The 22,161-nt window shown below is 38.8% G+C and overlaps 1 protein-coding gene across 1 annotated transcript in view; it reads left to right on the top strand.

The window, feature by feature from the left end:
* Positions 1–22,161, top strand: part of SLC25A20 (solute carrier family 25 member 20) — a 71,093-nt gene that overhangs the window by 16,144 nt on the left and 32,788 nt on the right. The window contains exon 4 of the mRNA XM_053720791.1: positions 7,046–7,136. Within this exon, the coding sequence (XP_053576766.1) occupies positions 7,046–7,136 (91 nt within the window). The remainder of the gene's footprint in view (positions 1–7,045; positions 7,137–22,161) is intronic.

Raw genomic sequence — 22,161 nt, 5'->3', positions numbered from 1 at the left:
GCTAAGTCTTGACCACATAGAATTTTTGGATGTTGACATTATAGTCAACACAGCACAAAAAACCATTAATACCTCGGTGTATAGGAAACCCACAGGGGGGAATACTATACTAAACTATAATTCTGGCCATCCTCAACATGTCAAGAAAGCTATCCCTAAGGGACAATTTATTAGAACCAAGAGACTCTGCTCAGATAGACAAACTTTTGAAATCCAGTGTCAAATACTTGAGCACAGACTCTTGCAAAGAGACTATCCTTTACCTTTGTTGAGGCAAACCAGAGAAGAAGTGGAAAAAATTCCAAGAGAAAATTTGTTAGTGTACAAACATAAAATCAACAAAAAAGTGGTATCAGACAAAACACACAAAAAGAGTGCAAACTTGTGTTCAGTACACCGTACAGTTTAGAATATCACAAAATTTGTAATATCATTAAACAATCATTACCTATTTTGGCCACCGATACAAATTTGGCACAGATAGCTACAGAGGGTTGCAGATGTGTAGCAAGAAAAAGTAAGACTATTGGAAATATTATAGCACCCTCAGATCTCGCAAGTGCCAATACACGTACTTGGCTCCCACAAAGGTTTGGCTTTTTCAAATGTAGGACACAAAGGTGCAAAACCTGCAGACACGTAGTGGAAGGGGCAAATTTTACCTCCACATCAACAAGTCGCACATATAATATTAGATTCAATCTTAACTGTAAATCCAATCATGTGATTTACCTGCTGACCTGCAGGGGGTGTAATATACAATATGTCGGGAAAACCAAACGACTTGTTAGGGACAGAGCCCAGGAACATGTCAGGGATATAGAAGACCCAGATATCTTCACTCCCGTAGCCAGACATTTTAAATCTGAACACTCGGGCAATGCTGCCCTTTTGTCCATACAGGCAATTGACCATGTACCACCACATAAAAGGGGTGGTGATAGAATCCAAAGGCTGGACTATAAGGAAGCCCAATGGATTTTTCTACTTAACACCAGACATCCATATGGCATCAATAAAGAAAGCGATGTCAATCTGTTTATCTAATTCAAGCACTATATTTCCTTTTTTGTTATACCAAGGTGATACCCGGTAAAATTATACCATTTTCAAAAACTAATAGTGCATATAGCCAATAATAGTGTATTACAACTGTTCACCAAAATATAACATATTAATTCTAGGGCTCTACAACTAGGGACTATGGGTACATTAGGTTATGTTGCACTTTTACATTTAGGAATTTGCCTGTGTCTGTATCCCCTTCCTCTAATCTATTTAAGGTACCTCTAATATGAGTCAGCAGTAGCATGATTTGAGAACACATACAAATGTATATACATACTTATTCTTTTTAAGCTGTTCTTAATTGAGCCAGTTTAGATTTTTATTGAATATTTGTTGTACAATACACTAATTTGTTTATAATCCTGCTGCTTGAACTCCCTCTCTGTACCCAACATTATTCTGTCATTAGTTTAGCCTAACATACTTAATTCAACAGGACAATAAGGGGTTAATTTTTGTTTTTAATTAATGTGTGTTGTTCCTTTAAATAGGAGTAACAGTGGCAGCAATCAGCAGTGAACAAGTGTGCTGAGGACACACGAAACATGTCTGCTGTGCTGCACTGTTACCCCTTTTGTCAGTGTATGCTGTTTTGAGCTACGGCTCTACTTGTTTTTAAGTGATACACAATAAAGCCTTTTTACTTTTATAACTTTTTTATGCTGTCCCCTTTCATTCATTGGATTGAGTAGGTTTGTAGCCCTGTAGCCGTTTTTTCCTGTTGTACTTCTTTTATTCCTTCTTCAAAGTTTAAAAAATTGTATCCTTTACCAGCAAAATCTATATAGTTTTGGGGAAAAAATCCCCAAAGTTGATGGGGCTATTTCTACTCTTGCTAAACGTACCACTATTCCTATGGAAGATAGTACTTCCTTTAAGGATCCTTTAGATAGGAAGCTTGAATCTTATCTAAGGAAGGCCTATTTATATTCAGGTCATCTTCTCAGACCTGCTATTTCTTTGGCTGATGTTGCGGCTGCCTCAACTTTTTGGTTGGAGAATTTAGCGCAACGAGAATTGGATCCTGACATATCTAGCATTACTCGCTTACTGCAACATGCTAATCATTTTATTTGTGATGCTATTTTTGATATTATCAAAATTGATGTTAGATCCATGTCTTAAGCTGTATTAGCTAGAAGAGCTTTGTGGCTTAAATCTTGGAATGCTGATATGACATCTAAATCTAGATTACTATCTCTTTCTTTCCAAGGTAATAATTTATTTGGTTCTCAGTTGGAGTTTTTCTGCCTCAGGATAAAAAAACCTAAGGGTAAATCTAAGGCTTCTAACCGTTTTCGTTCCTTTCGTCAGAATAAGGAACAAAAACTCAATCCTCCTCCCAAGGAATCTGCTTCCAATTGGAAGCCTTCCTCAAATTGGAATAAATCCAAGCCATTTAGGAAATTTAAGTCTGCCCCTAAGTACGCATGAAGGTGCGGCCCTCATTCCAGCTCAGCTGGTAGGGGGCAGATTAAGGTTTTTCAAGGATTTTTGGATAAAATCTGTCCAAAATCATTGGATTCGGAGTATTGTCTCTCAAGGGTATCGAATAGGATTCAAAGTAAGACCGCCTGTGAGAAGATTTTTTTCTCTCACGCATCCCTGTAAATCCAGTAAAAGTTCAGGCTTTTCTGAAGTGTGTTTCAGACCTGTAGTATTCAGGGGTAATCATGCCAGTTCCTCCTCAGGAACAAGGTTTGGGGTTTTATTCAAACCTATTCATTGTACCAAAGAAAAAAAATGTATTCAGACCAGTTTTGGATCTGAAAATTTTGAATCGTTATGTAGGAGTACCAACTTTCAAGATGGTGACTATAAGGACGATTCTGCCTTTTGTTCAGCGAGGACATTATATGTCCACAATAGACTTGCAGGATGCATACCTTCATATTCCGATTCATCCAGAACACTATCAGTTTCTGAGATTCTCTTTTCTAGACAAGCATTACCAATTTGTTGCTCTTCCATTTGGCCTAGCAACAGCTCCAAGGATCTTTTTAAAGGTTCTGGGTGCCCTATTATCTGTAATCAGAGAACAGGGTATTGCGGTGTTTCCTTATTTGGACGATATCTTGGTACTAGCTCAGTCTTTACATACTGCAGAATCTCACACTAATCGACTAGTGTTGTTTCTTCGGAAACATGGTTGGAGGATCAATTTACCAAAAAGTTTCTTGATTCCTCAGACAAGGGTCACCTTTTTAGGCTTCCAGATAGATTCAGTGTCCATGACTCTGTCTCTAACAGACAAGAGACGTTTAAAATTGGTTGCAGTCTGCCGGCACCTTCAGTCTCAGTCATTCCCTTCAGTGGCTATGTGCATGGAAGTTTTAGGTCTCATGACTGCAGCATCGGACGCGATCCCCTTTGCTCGTTTTCACATGAGACCTCTACAGCTTTGCATGCTGAATCAATGGTGCATGGATTATACAAAGATATCACAATTAATATCCTTGAATTCCAATGTAAGACACTCTCTGACATGGTGGCTAGATCACCATCGTTTGGTTCAAGGGGCTTTTTTTGTTCGGCCAACCTGGACTGTAATCTCAACAGATGCGAGTCTTTCAGGTTGGGGAGCTGTTTGGGGATCTCTGACAGCACAAGGGGTTTGGAAATCTCAAGAGGCGAGATTACCAATAAATATTTTAGAACTCCATGCAATTCTCAGGGCTCTTCAGTTTTGGCCTCTGCTAAAGAGAGAACCATTCATTTGTTTTCAGACAGACAATATCACAACTGTGGCTTATGTCAATCATCAGGGTGGGACTCACAGTCCCCAAGCTATGAAAGAAGTATCTCGGATACTTGCTTGGGCGGAATCCAGCTCCTGTCCAATCTCTGCGGTGCATATCCCAGGTGTAGACAATTGGGAGGCGGATTATCTCGGCCGCCAGACTTTACATCCAGGGGAGTGGTCTCTCCATCCAGATGTGTTTTCTCAGATTGTTCAGATGTGGGGTCTTCCAGAGATAGATCTCATGGCCTCACATCTAAACAAGAAACTTACCAGATACCTGTCCAGGTCCATGGATGTTCAGGCGGAAGCAGTGGATGCACTGACACTTCCTTGGTGTTATCCTCCTGCTTAAATCTTCCCGCCTCTAGTTCTCCTTCCAAGAGTGATCTCCAAAATCATCATGGAACAATCTTTTGTGTTGCTGGTGGCTCCAGCATGGCCACACAGGTTTTGGTATGCAGATCTGGTTTGGATGTCCAGTTGCCCGCCTTGGCCACTTCCGTTACGGCCGGACCTTCTATCTCAAGGTCCGTTTTTCCATCAGGATCTCAAATCATAAAATTTGAAGGTATGGAAATTGAACGCTTAGTTCTAAGTCATAGAGGTTTCCCTGACTCAGTGATTAATACTATGTTACAAGCTCGTAAATCTGTCTCTAGAAAGATTTATTATAGAGTTTGGAAGACTTACATTTCATGGTGTTCTTCTCATAAATTCTTCTGGCATTCTTTTAGAATTCCTAGAATTTTACAGTTCCTTCAGGATGGTTTGGATAAGGGTTTGTCTGCAAGTTCCTTGAAAGGTCAAATCTCCGCTCTTTCTGTTTTGTTTCACAGAAAGATTGCTATACTTCCTGATATTCACTGTTTTGTACAGGCTGTAGTTCGTATTAAGCCTTTCATTAAATCAATTTCTCCTCCTTGGAGCCTTAATTTGGTTCTGAAGGCTTTACAGGCTCCTCCATTTGAGCCTATGCATTCTTTGGACATTAAACTACTTTCTTGGAAAGTGTTGTTCCTTTTGGCAATCTCTTCTGCTAGAAGAGTTTCTGAGCTATCTGCTCTTTCTTGTGAGTCTCCTTTTCTGATTTTTCATCAGGATAAGGCAGTTTTGCGGACTTCTTTTCAATTTTTATCTATGGTTGTGAATTCTAACAACATTAGTAGAGAAATTGTTGTCCCTTCCTTGTGTCCTAATCCTAAGTATTCTTTGGAAAGATCCTTACATTCTTTGTATGTGGTGAGAGCTTTGAAATATTATGTGGAAGCTACTAAAGATTTCAGGAAGACTTCCAGTCTATTTGTTTTATTTTCTGGTCCTAGGAAAGGTCAGAAGGCTTCTGCTATTTCCTTGGCTTCTTGATGGAAACTTTTGATTCATCAAGCCTATTTGGAGTCGGGTCAGGCCCCGCCTCAGAGAATTACAGCTCATTCTACTAGATCAGTCTCCACTTCGTGGGCTTTTAAGAATGAAGCTTCAGTTGATCAGATTTGCAAAGCGGCGACTTGGTCCTCTTTGCATACATTTACTAAATTCTACCGTTTTGATGTATTTGCTTCTTCGGAAGCATTTTTTGGTAGAAAAGTTCTTCAGGCAGCTGTTTCAGTTTGATTCTTCTGCTTTTGTTTTAAGTTTTTTTCTTTCAAAGATGAAATAAACTTATTTTTTTTTGGGTTGTGGATTCATTTTTTCAGCGGAATATGGCTGTTTTTATTTTTATTCCCTCCCTCTCTAGTGACTCTTGAGTGGAAGACTCCACATCTTGGGTATTGATATCCTATATGTCACTAGCTCATGGACTCTTGCCAATTACATGAAAGAAAACATAATTTATGTAAGAACTTACCTGATAAATTAATTTCTTTCATATTGGCAAGGGTCCATGAGGCCCACCCTTATTTGCAAATTTCCTTTGTTGATGCTTTCTACTCCTTTCTTTATCACCCACTACTAGGCTATTTGTTAAACTGAATTGTGGGTGTGGTGAGGGGTGTATTTATAGGCATTTTGAGGTTTGGGAAACTTTGCCCCTCCTGGTAGGATTGTACATCCCATATGTCACTAGCTCATGGACTCTTGCCAATATGAAACAAATGAATTTATCAGGTAAGTTCTTACATAAATTATGTTTTTTATGCTCGTAACATTGCTAAGCTCCAACATACTACTGAATTCTATATCCTTTTAATGGCAGCGCTTACCTTTTAAGTAGCTGAAAATAACATTAACTGTTGTGCAGCACCGGTGCATGTTTGTGAACACTGTGACTGGCTTTCAGTCCTTTTTTTTTTGTACACAGAATCAGGTGGGCCATACATTTGCTACCCCTAAAGGAGCTGACTCTGAGACTGCAGATTTATGTTGTTTAGGGAAACAATGCAACATAAATGCAGGGCTTTACTATTAAATCAAAACACAGAAAATAATGCTCACACAGCACCAAAGTCCACAAAGGAATTGCAGAACACACAACGTTCCTAACAACTTCTGAATGTGGAGTCAGCTAACTTAAAGGTACAGTCAATTGTATTCATGATTCATATAGAAAATGCAATTTTAAGCAAATTTTACTTTCATTTCCATTAAATAATTGGCTTTGTTCTCTTGATGTCCTTTGATGAAAGCAGCTGATCGGTGGCTGCACATATATATGCGTCTTGTCATAAAGGATACAAAGAGAATGAAGCAAATAAGAAAGTTGTTTAAAATTGTATGTTCTATATGAATCATGTAGGTAAAGTAAGGGGGGGAAAAACGTAGTGAAACAGCGAGGGGATAAGAAATAGGGCACCAGATTATAAAGTGAGAGGGGTAAGCAGCAGATAACTGATAATGATTATTTTTAGTCAGTGCGGCATGTGTGCTGCTTAGTTTAGCAGATCTGTGTTCTGTACATCTCAGCTATTTAAGTGTTTAGTTCAAGGAAATTGTGCGGTTTATGCTGTGCATCTGTGCGTTGTGCTGTTACAGAATCTGCAGCAGGCTCTTATTTTCACACGCCTAAAGCGCATAGCAGCAGCTTCTTTATCTAAAGGGTTTAACTCATCGGCTGCTGTATAGGGCTGCAACACTTTACTTTACAGCCCTCTGTGACAGTCAAGCGGTTATTAAAACATAGACAATCGTGCATCTGTCTCTCCCCTATTGTATGCTCTTTGCTTTTTTTATGTAAAATGAACTTACCTTAACCTACGTGATGTACCAACACCCTGCAACCATGTGATTTCTGTCTAGGTACCCACAGCTATTTGCTGCTGGCATGCTGTCTGGAGTTTTCACCACAGCAATTATGGCGCCGGGAGAGCGAATCAAGTGCCTTTTACAGGTAAAGAAAAAAGTCCATAAAAACTGTGAAATCCATAAAACAGCAACTCATTTGACTTAATGCACATTTATATGATTTAATAAGAACTTAAAGGGACACTAAACCCACATTTTTTCCTTCATGATTCAGATAGAGCATGCAATTTTAAGCAACTTTCTAATTCAATCCTCTTATCAATTTTTCTTTGTTCTCTTGCTATCTTTATTTAAAAAGCAGGAATGTGATGCATAGGAGCCGGCCCATTTTTGGTTGAGAACCTGGGTTATGCTTGCTTATTGGTGGGTAAATGTAAGCCTCCAATAAACAAGCGCTATCCATGGTGCTGAACCTAAAATGGGCTGGCTGCTAAGATTTACATTCCTGCTTTCAAAATAAAGATAGCAAGAGAACGAAGAAAAATTGATAATAGGAGTAAATTAGAAAGTTGCTTAAAATTTCATGCTCTATCTGAATCATGAAAGAAAAAATTTGGGTTCAGTGTCCCTTTAAATTAAAGGGAAATTTAAACCACTGGGCACTACTACAGTAACAGGGGCTACTACTCAGTTAATGTTTTTCCTGCTGTGCCTGCCTGCCACTCCTCACAGCTGTTCCCTTATTTTAATCCCTTACTGGTACTGTTGGTCATTTTCACACTGGGCATTCTTGCACTGTGACAGAAGTGGCGCATAGTAGTCACTGATCTGTGACATCGGCTTTTTCACAGCTGTATCGTGTACTTTTGGGTTTGTATGCAATATAACATAAGTTTTCTCTATATTATGCATGTGGCCTATATATATAAGTTTTATATGTAAATATCCCCCTCTATTTGTGCATTCTAACAAGAAACACACAATACAGCTGCGAAAACTTTGCAAAATTACTGAACTGTGAATGTTCACCACTTCTGTCGCATGGTGCAAGACTGCATGAGCTCCAAGATGGCAGTGCCTGGTATAAAATGCTTCACCCAGCGGCACCTATAAAGAGTAAAAATAAGAGATTTCTTTCTTATGGTGGTGAGAGTCCACATTTTTTTTTACTGTTGGGAATTCATCACATGGCCACCAGGAGGAGGCAAAGATACCCTACACTAGAGCTTTAATATCCCTCCTACTTCCCTGACCCTCCCAGTATTTTCTTTGACTTGATTAGGAGCAGGTGAAGCTAGAGACCATTCTGTTTCTTAAGTCTTTAAACAAGTTTCTGAAGATGCCTTGTAATATGGAAACTGTTAGACCTATTCTCCCTTTAGTACTCCAAGGGCAGTTCATGACGACTATAGACTTAAAGGATGTTTACTTGCACATTCCTATTCACAAGGAACACCACAGTTCCTTCATTTTGCCTTCCCGGACGAACATTATCCGTTTGTAGCTTTTTGCTTTGGTCTTTCCATGTCTCCCAGGGACTTTACAATGTTTTTTTTTTTGCTTCGCTTCTGTCAGTGGTCAGAGCTCAGAGAATAGCTGTGGCTTCCTACTTGGACAATATTTTGGTTCAAGCTCCTTCTTTACCTTTAGCAATGGTCGATATGGATAAAGTACTTTGGTTTCTTCACAGCCATGGCTGGAAAGTAACAGTGACCAAGAGTTTGCTAACTCCTTTTACAAGAGTATCCTTTCTGGGGGTAATCATAGATTCAGTCCCCATGAGGCGGTTTATGACGGACCAATGCAAGCTCCAATTATAATTGGCTTTCCGGAGGTTGCAGACCTATCTCGGGTTACAGGTGATCAGTATATGGAGGTGGTGGGTCTGATGGTGGCAACATCAGATGCTATTCCATTTGCAAACATTTTATCTATGTCCACTGCAGCTGTGCATGTTAAGGCAGTGGAATTAGGATCACACCAATCTGTTGGATACCCCCATTGCAGTTTCTCAAGGATGGGTTTCCTACATCCATCATAGAAATAATTATCACGGACGCCAGCTTGTCTGGTCTGGGACCCCTCATAGATCTCAAGGAGCTTGGTTTCCTCAGGAGGCCAAGGTATCAATAAATGTTTTGGAGCTTTGTGCGATTTTCAGAGTTCTTCAGGCTTGGCCTCTTCTTAAATCGGTTTCTTTTATTTGCTTTCAGTTAGACATCAGTGCAGTAGCCTATATCAATCTTCAGGGCGATACCTGCAGCTCTCTGGCGATGAAAGAAGTGTTTTGTATCCTGAGTTTGTATTCAGATCGACGATATACCTGGCATTCTGTTAGATTTTAGCGAATCTTATAATTCATGCAGATGGCTTAGGCAAAGGTTTATTGGCCAGCACTCTAATGGGTTACATTTCAGCTCTTTCAGTGTTATTACCTGGGAAACTTGCTCGTCTTCCTGAGATTTAGTTTTTAGTTAGACCCATTATCAAGCCTATTTCTCCTCCATGGAGTTTAAATCTGGTTCTTAAGAGTTTTACACACAACCCCACACATTTGTTAGATATTTTCTCAGCTAGGAGTGTATCAGTGTTAATTTTGTCGACTAAAACTAGACTAAAATGACTATAAAACTAAATAAATTCTGATGACTAAAATACGACTAAAACTAAATCAAAATGACATTTTAGTCAAAAGACTATGACTAAAACTAAATCAAAATTTGCTGACAAAAACATTTTATGCAAGGTGTTATAATCAATCCATATCCAATTACTGCTCTTTTGTAAAATTTACAAAACTTAATTTTATTAAATTTTAAGATAAATAAAGACATGTTATATACCACAACAGTTAAATCTGTTAAATATGTATTGCATGTTCAAACCTCAATACCACAAATAAAAACAGTTTAATAAACCTTTACTCCAGGAGTATATAATTAGTTTGGAAGTTCTAGAGCAGTGCTAATATCTTTGCCGAAAATTTTACGAATCTGTGAACAATCAACTGATTCTTCCTATAGAAATAAGTATAACCTATGAATATGGGTTTAAGTTATGCTGTGCCTGTGCTAGCTGCACAAACATTTTGTTGTGTTGAGTTACTTGATACTTGTTTTAATTATTAACAGAGAACTGTTAAAGTTTTTATATTAGGTAATATGTGCAATACAGCCAATCCAGTTTACAGTTTTGTTTTTTTTATATTTTAAAGTTGCACTTCTGTTTGTTTATGAAACTTGGTTTTATTTCATTTTAAGTTTAATAAAGATGTTACATATCACAACGGCTAAATCTGTGTCTGTATTGCATGTTTAAACCTTAATACCATAAATATTAACAGGTGTTATGTTTACTCCTGGAGTATATAATCAGTTTGCAAATTATAGTGAAATGCTTAAATAATGCATTACACTTTAACTAAACCCCTTAGATTTTAGTCGACTAAAACTAAAACAATTCAGATGACTAAAATACGACTAAAACTAAAATGACATTTTAGTCAAAAGACTAAAACTAAGACTAAATTGAAATTTGCCGTCAAAATTAACACTGGAGTGTATCTGATTTGTCAAATCGCTGTTGTGATCCCCCATATTTCGTTTTTCATCCGGACAAACCTTATCCAGTATTCTTTCTAAAGGGGTTTCTTCAGAGAATAATAATAAGGAAATTGTAGCATTCTCCTTTTGTCCTAAGACAAAATCATCAAAGGAGAGATTATTACATAATCTGGATGTGGTCAGTAGCCGGTAAAAAGAATGTCAATGCCCTTAAGACATAAGTCAGAAAAGCTTATTTGTTTGTTTTATTTTATAGGTAAGCATAAGGATTAAATGGCCATTTCTGTTTCCTTAGCTTCATGGTTTCACAGGGTTTACTTACAGGTGGGACAATAACTGTCTTAACAAATTACAGCTCATTCCGTTTTTCTGTTTCTACTTCTTGAGCTTTTATGAACGAGGCTTCAGTAGAATAAATTTGCAAGGTTGCAACTTGGTCATCTTTGCATACTTTCACTAATAGTTTTTTTTTTTTTTTTCCGGCAGAGGCAGCTTTTGAAAGGAAGGTTCCTCAGGTTGTGATTCTCAGTGAATAGGTTCCTGGCATTCCCACACATTTTTTTTCTGGGATTTCACAGCTTGGGTATTAGTTCCCAACAGTAAATAATTTCTTGGACTCTCACCACCATAGCAAAGAACACCTAATTTATGCTTATCTGAAATTTGTTTCTTTCTTGGTGGTGAGAGTCCACGAACCTACCCAATTTTCCTGGTGGCAGCAGATCTATTTTGCACCTCTTTAGCCTATTTTTCTTTCTTCTTCATCTTATTCTTGGCTATACTAAATACTGAAAGGTCAGGGAAATAGGAGGGATATTAAAGCTCTAGTGTTGGGTGTTTTTGCCTGCTCCTGGTGGCCAGATGATGAATTCCCAACAGTAAGGAATTTGTGGACTCTCACCACCAAGAAAGAAATTAATTTATTTAGTAAGCATCACATTTTCTTAAATTATTATTTATTTTTTAATGGCCAATCTGCATACAAAACTTATGTTGTACGTGTGCAGAATAAATAATAAACTTGTACTGCACATGCATTCATTCTGGAAACCTGATCCAACACTAAATCTTTACTGCACATTGTTCATGCTGCTCCCTGTCAAATTTCATTAAAGGGACATCCTAATGCAAAACTTTAATGTTCTGAATTAGTATTTTTGTTGTGGGTTTGCTACTCCTGATTGGTTACTGTACCCTACTTGCAGCTTCAATGCTTCTGATGTAGTATGTACAGGCGTTAAGCACATAGTAAAACTTACTATTGAGAGCATGTAATTTGTAATTAGAATGCCCCTTTTTAAAGCCTGTTCAGGCATTTGGTGTGTAGCATTTGCTAATTACGCAGTTGATCACAATCTATTGATAATTCTCAGCAATGTCTGTGTGATCACATTCAGGCACTTCCATTGTTTATCGGCAGAATTTTTTACATAGAGTTCTGTGAAAATTATCCTATGTGCCAGTCCTGTTCTCCTAATCACAGTCCAATTTCTTTATACTTAAAGGGACTTGAAACCCAACATTTCTTTCATGTAATTAGCAAGAGTCCATGAGCTAGTGACGTATGGGATATACATTCCTACCAGGAGGGGCAAAGTTTCCCAAACCTCAAAATGCCTATAAATACACCCCTCACCACACCCACAATTCAGTTTTTACAAACTTTGCCTCCGATGGAGGTGGTGAAGTAAGTTTGTGCTAGATTCTACGTTGATATGCGCTCCGCAGCAAGTTGGAGCCCGGTTTTCCTCTCAGCGTGCAGTGAATGTCAGAGGGATGTGAGGAGAGTATTGCCTATTTGAATGCAGTGATCTCCTTCTACGGGGTCTATTTCATAGGTTCTCTGTTATCGGTCGTAGAGATTCATCTCTTACCTCCCTTTTCAGATCGACGATATACTCTTATATATACCATTACCTCTGCTGATTCTCGTTTCAGTACTGGTTTGGCTTTCTACAAACATGTAGATGAGTGTCCTGGGGTAAGTAAATCTTATTTTCTGTGACACTCTCAGCTATGGTTGGGCACTTTGTTTATAAAGTTCTAAATATATGTATTCAAACATTTATTTGCCTTGACTCAGAATGTTCAACTTTCCTTATTTTTCAGACAGTCAGTTTCATATTTGGGATAATGCATTTGATTTAATCATTTTTTCTTACCTTAAAAAATTTGACTTTTTTCCCTGTGGGCTGTTAGGCTCGCGGGGGCTGAAAATGCTTCATTTTATTGCGTCATTCTTGGCGCGGACTTTTTTGGCGCAAAAATTCTTTTCCGTTTCCGGCGTCATACGTGTCGCCGGAAGTTGCGTCATTTTTTTACGTTATTTTGCGCCAAAAGTGTCGGCGTTCCGGATGTGGCGTCATTTTTGGCGCCAAAAAGCATTTAGGCGCCAAATAATGTGGGCGTCTTATTTGGCGCTAAAAAATATGGGTGTCGCTTTTGTCTCCACATTATTTAAGTCTCATTTTTCATTGCTTCTGGTTGCTAGAAGCTTGTTCTTTGGCATTTTTTCCCATTCCTGAAACTGTCATTTAAGGAATTTGATCAATTTTGCTTTATATGTTGTTGTTTTTTCTCTTACATATTGCAAGATGTCTCACGTTGCATCTGAGTCAGAAGATACTACAGGAAAATCGCTGTCTAGTGCTGGATCTACCAAAGCTAAGTGTATCTGCTGTAAACTTTTGGTAGCTATTCCTCCAGCTGTTGTTTGTATTGATTGTCATGACAAACTTGTTAAAGCAGATAATATTTCCTTTAGTAAAGTACCATTGCCTGTTGCAGTTCCTTCAACATCTAAGGTGCAGAATGTTCCTGATAACATAAGAGATTTTGTTTCTGAATCCATAAAGAAGGCTATGTCTGTTATTTCTCCTTCTAGTAAACGTAAAAAATCTTTTAAAACTTCTCTCCCTACAGATGAATTTTTAAATGAACATCATCATTCTGATTCTGATGACTCTTCTGGTTCAGAGGATTCTGTCTCAGAGGTTGATGCTGATAAATCTTCATATTTATTTAAAATGGAATTTATTCGTTCTTTACTTAAAGAAGTTCTAATTGCTTTAGAAATAGAGGATTCTGGTCCTCTTGATACTAATTCTAAACGTTTGGATAAGGTATTTAAATCTCCTGTGGTTATTCCAGAAGTTTTTCCTGTTCCTAATGCTATTTCTGCAGTAATTTCCAAAGAATGGGATAAATTGGGTAATTCATTTACTCCTTCTAAACGTTTTAAGCAATTATATCCTGTGCCGTCTGACAGATTAGAATTTTGGGACAAAATCCCTAAAGTTGATGGGGCTATTTCTACCCTTGCTAAACTTACTACTATTCCTACGTCAGATGGTACTTCGTTTAAGGATCCTTTAGATAGGAAAATTGAATCCTTTCTAAGAAAAGCTTATCTGTGTTCAGGTAATCTTCTTAGACCTGCTATATCTTTGGCTGATGTTGCTGCAGCTTCAACTTTTTGGTTGGAAACCTTAGCGCAACAAGTAACACATCATGATTCTCATGATATTATTATTCTTCTTCAGCATGCTAATAATTTTATCTGTGATGCCATCTTTGATATTATCAGAGTTGATGTCAGGTTTATGTCTCTAGCTATTATAGCTAGAAGAGCTTTATGGCTTAAGACTTGGAATGCTGATATGGCTTCTAAATCAACTCTTCTTTCCAGGGTAACAAATTATTTGGTTCTCAGTTGGATTCTATTATTTCAACTGTTACTGGTGGGAAAGGAACCTTTTTACCACAGGATAAAAAATCTAAGGGTAAAAACAGAGCTAATAATCGTTTTCGTTCCTTTCGTTTCAACAAAGAACAAAAACCTGATCCTTCATCCTCAGGAGCAGTTTCAGTTTGGAAACCATCTCCAATCTGGAATAAATCCAAGCCAGCCAGAAAGGCAAAGCCTGCTTCTAAGTCCACATGAAGGTGCGGCCCTCATTCCAGCTCAGCTGGTAGGGGGCAGGTTACGTTTTTTCAAAGAAATTTGGATCAATTCTGTTCACAATCTTTGGATTCAGAACATTGTTTCAGAAGGGTACAGAATTGGTTTCAAGATGAGACCTCCTGCAAAGAGATTTTTTCTTTCCCGTGTCCCAGTAAATCCAGTAAAAGCTCAAGCATTTCTGAATTGTGTTTCAGATCTAGAGTTGACTGGAGTAATTATGCCAGTTCCAGTTCAGGAACAGGGGATGGGGTTTTATTCAAATCTCTTCATTGTACCAAAGAAGGAGAATTCCTTCAGACCAGTTCTGGATCTAAAAATATTGAATCGTTATGTAAGGATACCAACGTTCAAGATGGTAACTGTAAGGACTATCTTGCCTTTTGTTCAGCAAGGGAATTATATGTCCACAATAGATTTACAGGATGCATATCTGCATATTCCGATTCATCCGGATCATTATCGGTTCCTGAGATTCTCTTTTCTGGACAAGCATTACCAGTTTGTGGCTCTGCCGTTTGGCCTTGCTACAGCTCCAAGAATTTTTACAAAGGTTCTCGGTGCCCTTCTGTCTGTAATCAGAGAACAGGGTATTGTGGTATTTCCTTATTTGGACGATATCTTGGTACTTGCTCAGTCTTTACATTTAGCAGAATTTCATACGAATCGACTTGTGTTGTTTCTTCAAGATCATGGTTGGAGGATCAATTTACCAAAAAGTTCATTGATTCCTCAGACAAGGGTACCCTTTCTGGGTTTCCAAATAGATTCAGTGTCCATGACTCTGTCTTTAACAGACAAGAGGCGTCTAAAACTGATGGCAGCTTGTCGAAACCTTCAGTCACAATCATTCCCTTCGATAGCCTTATGCATGGAAATTCTAGGTCTTATGACTGCTGCATTGGACGCGATCCCCTTTGCTCGTTTTCACATGCGACCTCTTCAGCTTTGTATGCTGAATCAATGGTGCAAGGATTACACAAAGATATCTCAATTAATATCTTTAAAACCGATTGTTCGACACTCTCTAACGTGGTGGACAGATCACCATCGTTTAATTCAGGGGGCTTCTTTTGTGCTTCCGACCTGGACTGTAATTTCAACAGATGCAAGTCTCACAGGTTGGGGAGCTGTGTGGGGATCTCTGACGGCACAAGGAGTTTGGGAATCTCAGGAGGTGAGATTACCGATCAATATTTTGGAACTCCGTGCAATTTTCAGAGCTCTTCAGTTTTGGCCTCTTCTGAAGAGAGAATCGTTCATTTGTTTTCAGACAGACAATGTCACAACTGTGGCATACATCAATCATCAAGGAGGAACTCACAGTCCTCTGGCTATGAAAGAAGTATCTCGAATTCTGGTTTGGGCGGAATCCAGCTCCTGTCTAATCTCTGCGGTTCATATCCCAGGTGTAGACAATTGGGAAGCGGATTATCTCAGTCGCCAAACGTTGCATCCGGGCGAATGGTCTCTTCACCCAGAGGTGTTTCTTCAGATCGTTCAAATGTGGGAACTTCCAGAAATAGATTTGATGGCGTCCCATCTAAACAAGAAACTTCCCAGGTATCTGTCCAGATCCCGGGATCCTCAGGCGGAGGCAGTGGATGCATTATCACTTCCTTGGAAGTATCATCCTGCCTATATCTTTCCGCCTCTAGTTCTTCTTCCAAGAGTAATCTCCAAGATTCTGAAGGAATGCTCATTTGTTCTGCTGGTAGCTCCGGCATGGCCTCACAGGTTTTGGTATGCGGATCTTGTCCGGATGGCCTCTTGCCAACCATGGACTCTTCCGTTAAGACCAGACCTTCTGTCACAAGGTCCTTTTTTCCATCAGGATCTGAAATCCTTAAATTTAAAGGTATGGAGATTGAACGCTTGATTCTTCGTCAAAGAGGTTTCTCTGACGCTGTGATTAATACTATGTTACAGGCTCGTAAATCTGTATCTAGAGAGATATATTATAGAGTCTGGAAGACTTATATTTCTTGGTGTATTTCTCATCATTTTTCTTGGCATTCTTTTAGAATTCCGAGAATTTTACAGTTTCTTCAGGATGGTTTAGATAAAGGTTTGTCCGCAAGTTCCTTGAAAGGACAAATCTCTGCTCTTTCTGTTCTTTTTCACAGAAAGATTGCTAATCTTCCTGATATTCATTGTTTTGTACAAGCTTTGGTTCGTATAAAACCTGTCATTAAGTCAATTTCTCCTCCTTGGAGTTTGAATTTGGTTCTGGGGGCTCTTCAAGCTCCTCCGTTTGAACCTATGCATTCATTGGACATTAAATTACTTTCTTGGAAAGTTTTGTTCCTTTTGGCCATCTCTTCTGCCAGAAGAGTTTCTGAATTATCTGCTCTTTCTTGTGAGTCTCCTTTTCTGATTTTTCATCAGGATAAGGCGGTGTTGCGAACTTCTTTTGAATTTTTACCTAAAGTTGTGAATTCCAACAACATTAGTAGAGAAATTGTGGTTCCTTCATTATGTCCTAATCCTAAGAATTCTAAGGAGAAATCGTTGCATTCTTTGGATGTTGTTAGAGCTTTGAAATATTATGTTGAAGCTACTAAATCTTTCAGAAAGACTTCTAGTCTATTTGTTATCTTTTCCGGTTCTAGAAAAGGCCAGAAAGCTTCTGCCATTTCTTTGGCATCTTGGTTGAAATCTTTAATTCATCTTGCCTATGTTGAGTCGGGTAAAACTCAGCCTCAGAGAATTACAGCTCATTCTACTAGGTCAGTTTCTACTTCCTGGGCATTTAGGAATGAAGCTTCGGTTGATCAGATTTGCAAAGCAGCAACTTGGTCCTCTTTGCATACTTTTACTAAATTCTACCATTTTGATGTATTTTCTTCTTCTGAAGCAGTTTTTGGTAGAAAAGTACTTCAGGCAGCGGTTTCAGTTTGAATCTTCTGCTTATGTTTTTCGTTAAACTTTATTTTGGGTGTGGATTATTTTCAGCAGGAATTGGCTGTCTTTATTTTATCCCTCCATCTCTAGTGACTCTTGTGTGGAAAGATCCACATCTTGGGTAATCATTATCCCATACGTCACTAGCTCATGGACTCTTGCTAATTACATGAAAGAAAACATAATTTATGTAAGAACTTACCTGATAAATTCATTTCTTTCATATTAGCAAGAGTCCATGAGGCCCGCCCTTTTTTTGTGGTGGTTATGATTTTGTATAAAGCACAATTATTCCAATTCCTTATTTTATATGCTTTCGCACTTTTTTATCACCCCACTTCTTGGCTATTCGTTAAACTGAATTGTGGGTGTGGTGAGGGGTGTATTTATAGGCATTTTGAGGTTTGGGAAACTTTGCCCCTCCTGGTAGGAATGTATATCCCATACGTCACTAGCTCATGGACTCTTGCTAATATGAAAGAAATGAATTTATCAGGTAAGTTCTTACATAAATTATGTTTTTTCTTTCATGATTTAGACTGAGCATGCAATTTTTAAACAAGTTTCCAATTTACTTCTAATATCTAATTTTCTTCTTTTGGTATCCTTTTTTTGTTAAATATACCTAGGTAGTCTTAGGAGCAGCAATGCACTACTGGTAGATAGCTGCTTATTGGTGTCTGCACATAAATATCTCTTGTAATTGACATTATGTGCTCAGCTATAATAATAATAATGGATACTCGTATAGCGCACAACCTCCAACTTAAAGTGAATGTATATTTTGATGCTAAAGTGCCCGGTTTTTAAAAATTCGATTAAAAACAGGGGCACTTTAATTCACAAAAATTTAAATTTCACTCGTGTTGTGAAAATACTTACCTTTTAATCTTGACAGCCGCTCCAGCTTCCCCCGGCCGTCACAATCCTCTTCCTACGTCAGAAATGACGGATCGGTCATCCTCCATTCACGGCTTCCCCCTGGGGGAATCGGTGTCTAATTCAACGCCGTGATTGGAGGAAGCCGGATTCTTAATTTTAGACTCAGGAAGAGGCATTTGCGAGGGTCGGAGGAAGCTGGAGCTGCTGTCAAGATTAAAAGGTAAGTTTTTTCACAACACGAGTGAAATGTAAATTTTGATGAATTAAAGTGCCCCTGTTTTTAATCAAATTTTTAAAAACCGGGCACTTTATCTTAAAAATTTACATTCACTTTAACTGACTTGCGGCACTGATAACAGGTGTTATTATTACCCAACTCAATGGTACTCATTTTACCGACAATGGTACTCATTTTACCGACCATTTTACAGATCTCTGCAACAGTGCCTTAGCACGCTGAGCTATCTGTCCGCCTAGCACCCAGTAGTGCATTCAAAGTAGTGCTCTTCAAAAAAGGATACCAATAGAATTAAAGGGACATGAAACCCACATTTTCTTTTTTAAGACACGATGAGTCCACGGATCATCTTAATTACTAATGGGATATTCACCTCCTGGTCAGCAGCAATAGGCAAAGAGCACCACAGCAGAGCTGTTAAATAGCTCCTCCCTTCCCTCCCACCCCATTCATTCTCTTTGCCTACGTTAGTGATAGGAAGAGGTAAAGTGAGGTGTTAGATTAGATTCTTCAATCAAGAGTTTATTATTTTTAAAGTAGTGCAAGATTATGCTGCTCTGTTCTAGGGTGTAGCCGTAGTCCATATCAGTCTCTTCAGTAGAGCTTTGGTGGCTTTAGAGCAATGGGAACTTGTGGGACATAATTCTCACTGCGCCTCCCATATTTTGATGCTGCCCTTACCCTGAAAACCTGAGGGATTTTTACTCAGGACTTTTGTTTATTTACAGGTCCATGGGAGGGAGAGGACCTCTTAAACCTGGGAATTGCCTTTGCTGCCAGGCAGAAGATGAGGTAAGTGCTAACTTTTTTTTCTGGGGGTAGAGGATCTCAGAAAAAGTTTGGGCACTTTATTAATTTTTCATCTAACCTCATTGAACTTGGACTCAGATTCTCCTAGTTTTAGTAGGGGTCATTAAGGCAGTTAGGACGCAGGCACTGGCATGTTTTTCACTTCCTGGCGGTCTCATCTAATAATAAGGTCGACTGGGTGATGGCATATGGGTTTACATTGCGGTGTGTGCTCTAAAACATGTGGAGTTGTCTATCAAGCCTAAAGGTGCTGACGACTTAGAATCTGTGCAAAACACTGCAAACAAGGTTTGTCTGGCAATCGGACTGAGCAGCTGTTTACACTGTAGCTGTTCAGTCGCTTGCTCCCGGTGGCTGTATTTAGACAATGGCAACCGGGAGATTACATATTGACTTTTATTTATATGGAATATAGATATTGGTACAGTGTGATGTTTCCGCAAGTGATAACAGCGGACTAGCATCTTTTAAAATGAGTAAAGATCTATCCTTTCAATTGAGTATGGTCTATCTTTTTGCTCCCGGTGCCTTTACTCAAACAATGCGACCGGGAGATGGCTTGGGTTACGCCCACGAGGGGCGGAACTTGTAAATGGCGCTGAGGTATTTCTCTCCTCCCTCCTAACAGTTCTGACTATACGCTAGGAGTGGAGGATGGCGCCGTACAGAAAACACTTCCTTCCTAACACTTCCGGTTATCGGAAGAAATAAAGGAATTCTTGTCTAAACTCTTGCGCTTAAGAAATGATACACATTTAAAGTGCACGTACATGGAAGTATACCCAGTGCACAGTAAAAGCCATCACTGGAACAGTGAACGATACACATTTAAACAGCGCTATATTAAGGTCAGGACTTGTATCGAGAGGCTGTCTGACGCCTCAGCTGGGTCAGGCTGAGGTGTAGACAGAGTTTAGCAGTACTGGCAATTCTCTCATACATGTTCTGCCATGTCTGACCTCGTAAAAAGAAAATTAGTTACTCTTTAACATTTAGCTTTCTAAATATTAATTTTTATTAGCAACAGGTTAAGTCTTTATTTAAGTATTCTGCCATATGTGAGGCAGATTGATTAAAGAAGTGTACATTCATTTTTCTCTCACACATGCAGTGCCCTGCGGTTCCTTGCAATTTCCATCTGGAATTGTTGCACAAGACATTGCTTCTTTAATGTCATGGCGATGTCCATGAACTAAGAAGTTACTTTTTTTGATAAGTTCTGCAATGTTGGTATGCTAATTTAACTTATCTCTGCACACAGAAGTAAGAAGTTACTTTTTAAAATTTAAAGAGACAGTAACGTTTTTTGTGTGTAAATTTTTATAAAAAAAATTCACTCTTTTCTGAACCTACTCCTTCTAAGGTGTTTGCTGTTTAGGAATGGTCAACCTATGCCACCAATTTCTCCTATAGTGTCCCACAAAATGTTTTGGTCCATATGCAATGTCCTGTGCTTCCTCTCACACTCCAGTTACTCTGCATTTCATGTATTACATGTTGTTTCCCACGTGGTAGATAACATTACTAGAGGAATTATTTTCAGTCATTTAGGGTGATTGATTCAGTAGTTGCTATTCCGAATAGTTATTCTCTGTTACCTGAAAGAGGAAGATACTTCGGGATTATCTGAGAGAGAATTCTCAGACTCTGATGAATAATATCAATATTTGAATCTGAAGTTGTTTTTCTTTCAGTTTTTTAGATTGAACACCTCCATTTGTTTTCTTTAGGAGGTTTTAGCTACCTTGGGCGACTCCGACACTTAAGGGGTAATCTATCCCAGTGCCTCTAGTAAGTTATGAGGAATGGAAGAGACTCTATTTCCTATATTTTAAAAGATGTTTCCCATAGCCGATTCAGCTAAGGAGGCTGGGTAATCATTCTCTAGGGTGGAAGGAGTAGTTTCCAGATTAGCTAAGAGAACTACAATACCCTTAAAGGATAGTTGGGTTTTTCAAAGGTCCAATGGACAAAATTTAAAAAGGGGATGTACACCAGGGCTTGCAATGGCAACCAGTTGTGTACTTTGCTAACTTTGCTAGTGCGACAGCATATTGGTTTGATGCGTTGTCTGATGCTACTAAGTCAGAAACTCCTCTGGATAAAATCCAGGATAGGATAAAAGCTTTCAAATTGGCTAATTCTTCCCTTCAGGTTATCAAACTGGAGCATAGGTCTCCGGTTTCTCTGTTCCAGCTCACAGAGCCTTATAGTTAGAGCCTTGTTCTACGGATATATGCTCTAAGTCTAAGCTTTTAGCGATTCCTTACAAGGGGAGGACCTTGTTGGGACCTGGCTTGACGGAAATAATCTCTTTTGAAATTTAAAGAATTTAAAAAAAAAATTTTTTCCAAATAGTCTACTGTTGAATCAAATACAGCATGAAGGACATGCCTCGATCCGGGATCGGATCTTGTAGGGAGCATACTTTCGGTCTTTGCTCAGGCTTGGGTTCGAGATGTTCAGGATCCCTGGGCAATAGAAAGTAGTGTCCCAGAGATACAGATTAGAGTTCAAAAGTTTTCCTCCCAGAGGCAGGTTTATGCCTTCAAGATTATCTGCAGATCAGACAAAAGGAGAGGCGTTCTTACACTGCGTAGGAGACCTCTCAGACCTGGGAGTGATTGTTTCAGTTCCAATACAGGTACAGGGTCTGGGGTTTTTATCCCAATCAGTTTGTTGTTCCCAAAAAAGAGAGGGAACCATCAGACCACTTTTTAGATCTCAAGAGTCTAAACAAATTTCTTAGTGTACCGTCCTTCAAGATGGAAACTATTTGTTCCATTCTTCTCTGGATCCAAGAGGGTCAATT

Source organism: Bombina bombina, chromosome 7 (assembly GCF_027579735.1).
Source record: "Bombina bombina isolate aBomBom1 chromosome 7, aBomBom1.pri, whole genome shotgun sequence".
NCBI lineage: Eukaryota > Metazoa > Chordata > Amphibia > Anura > Bombinatoridae > Bombina > Bombina bombina.
The sequence above is the reverse complement of the archived record's forward strand: the minus strand, read 5'-3'. Positions and strand labels throughout refer to the sequence as shown.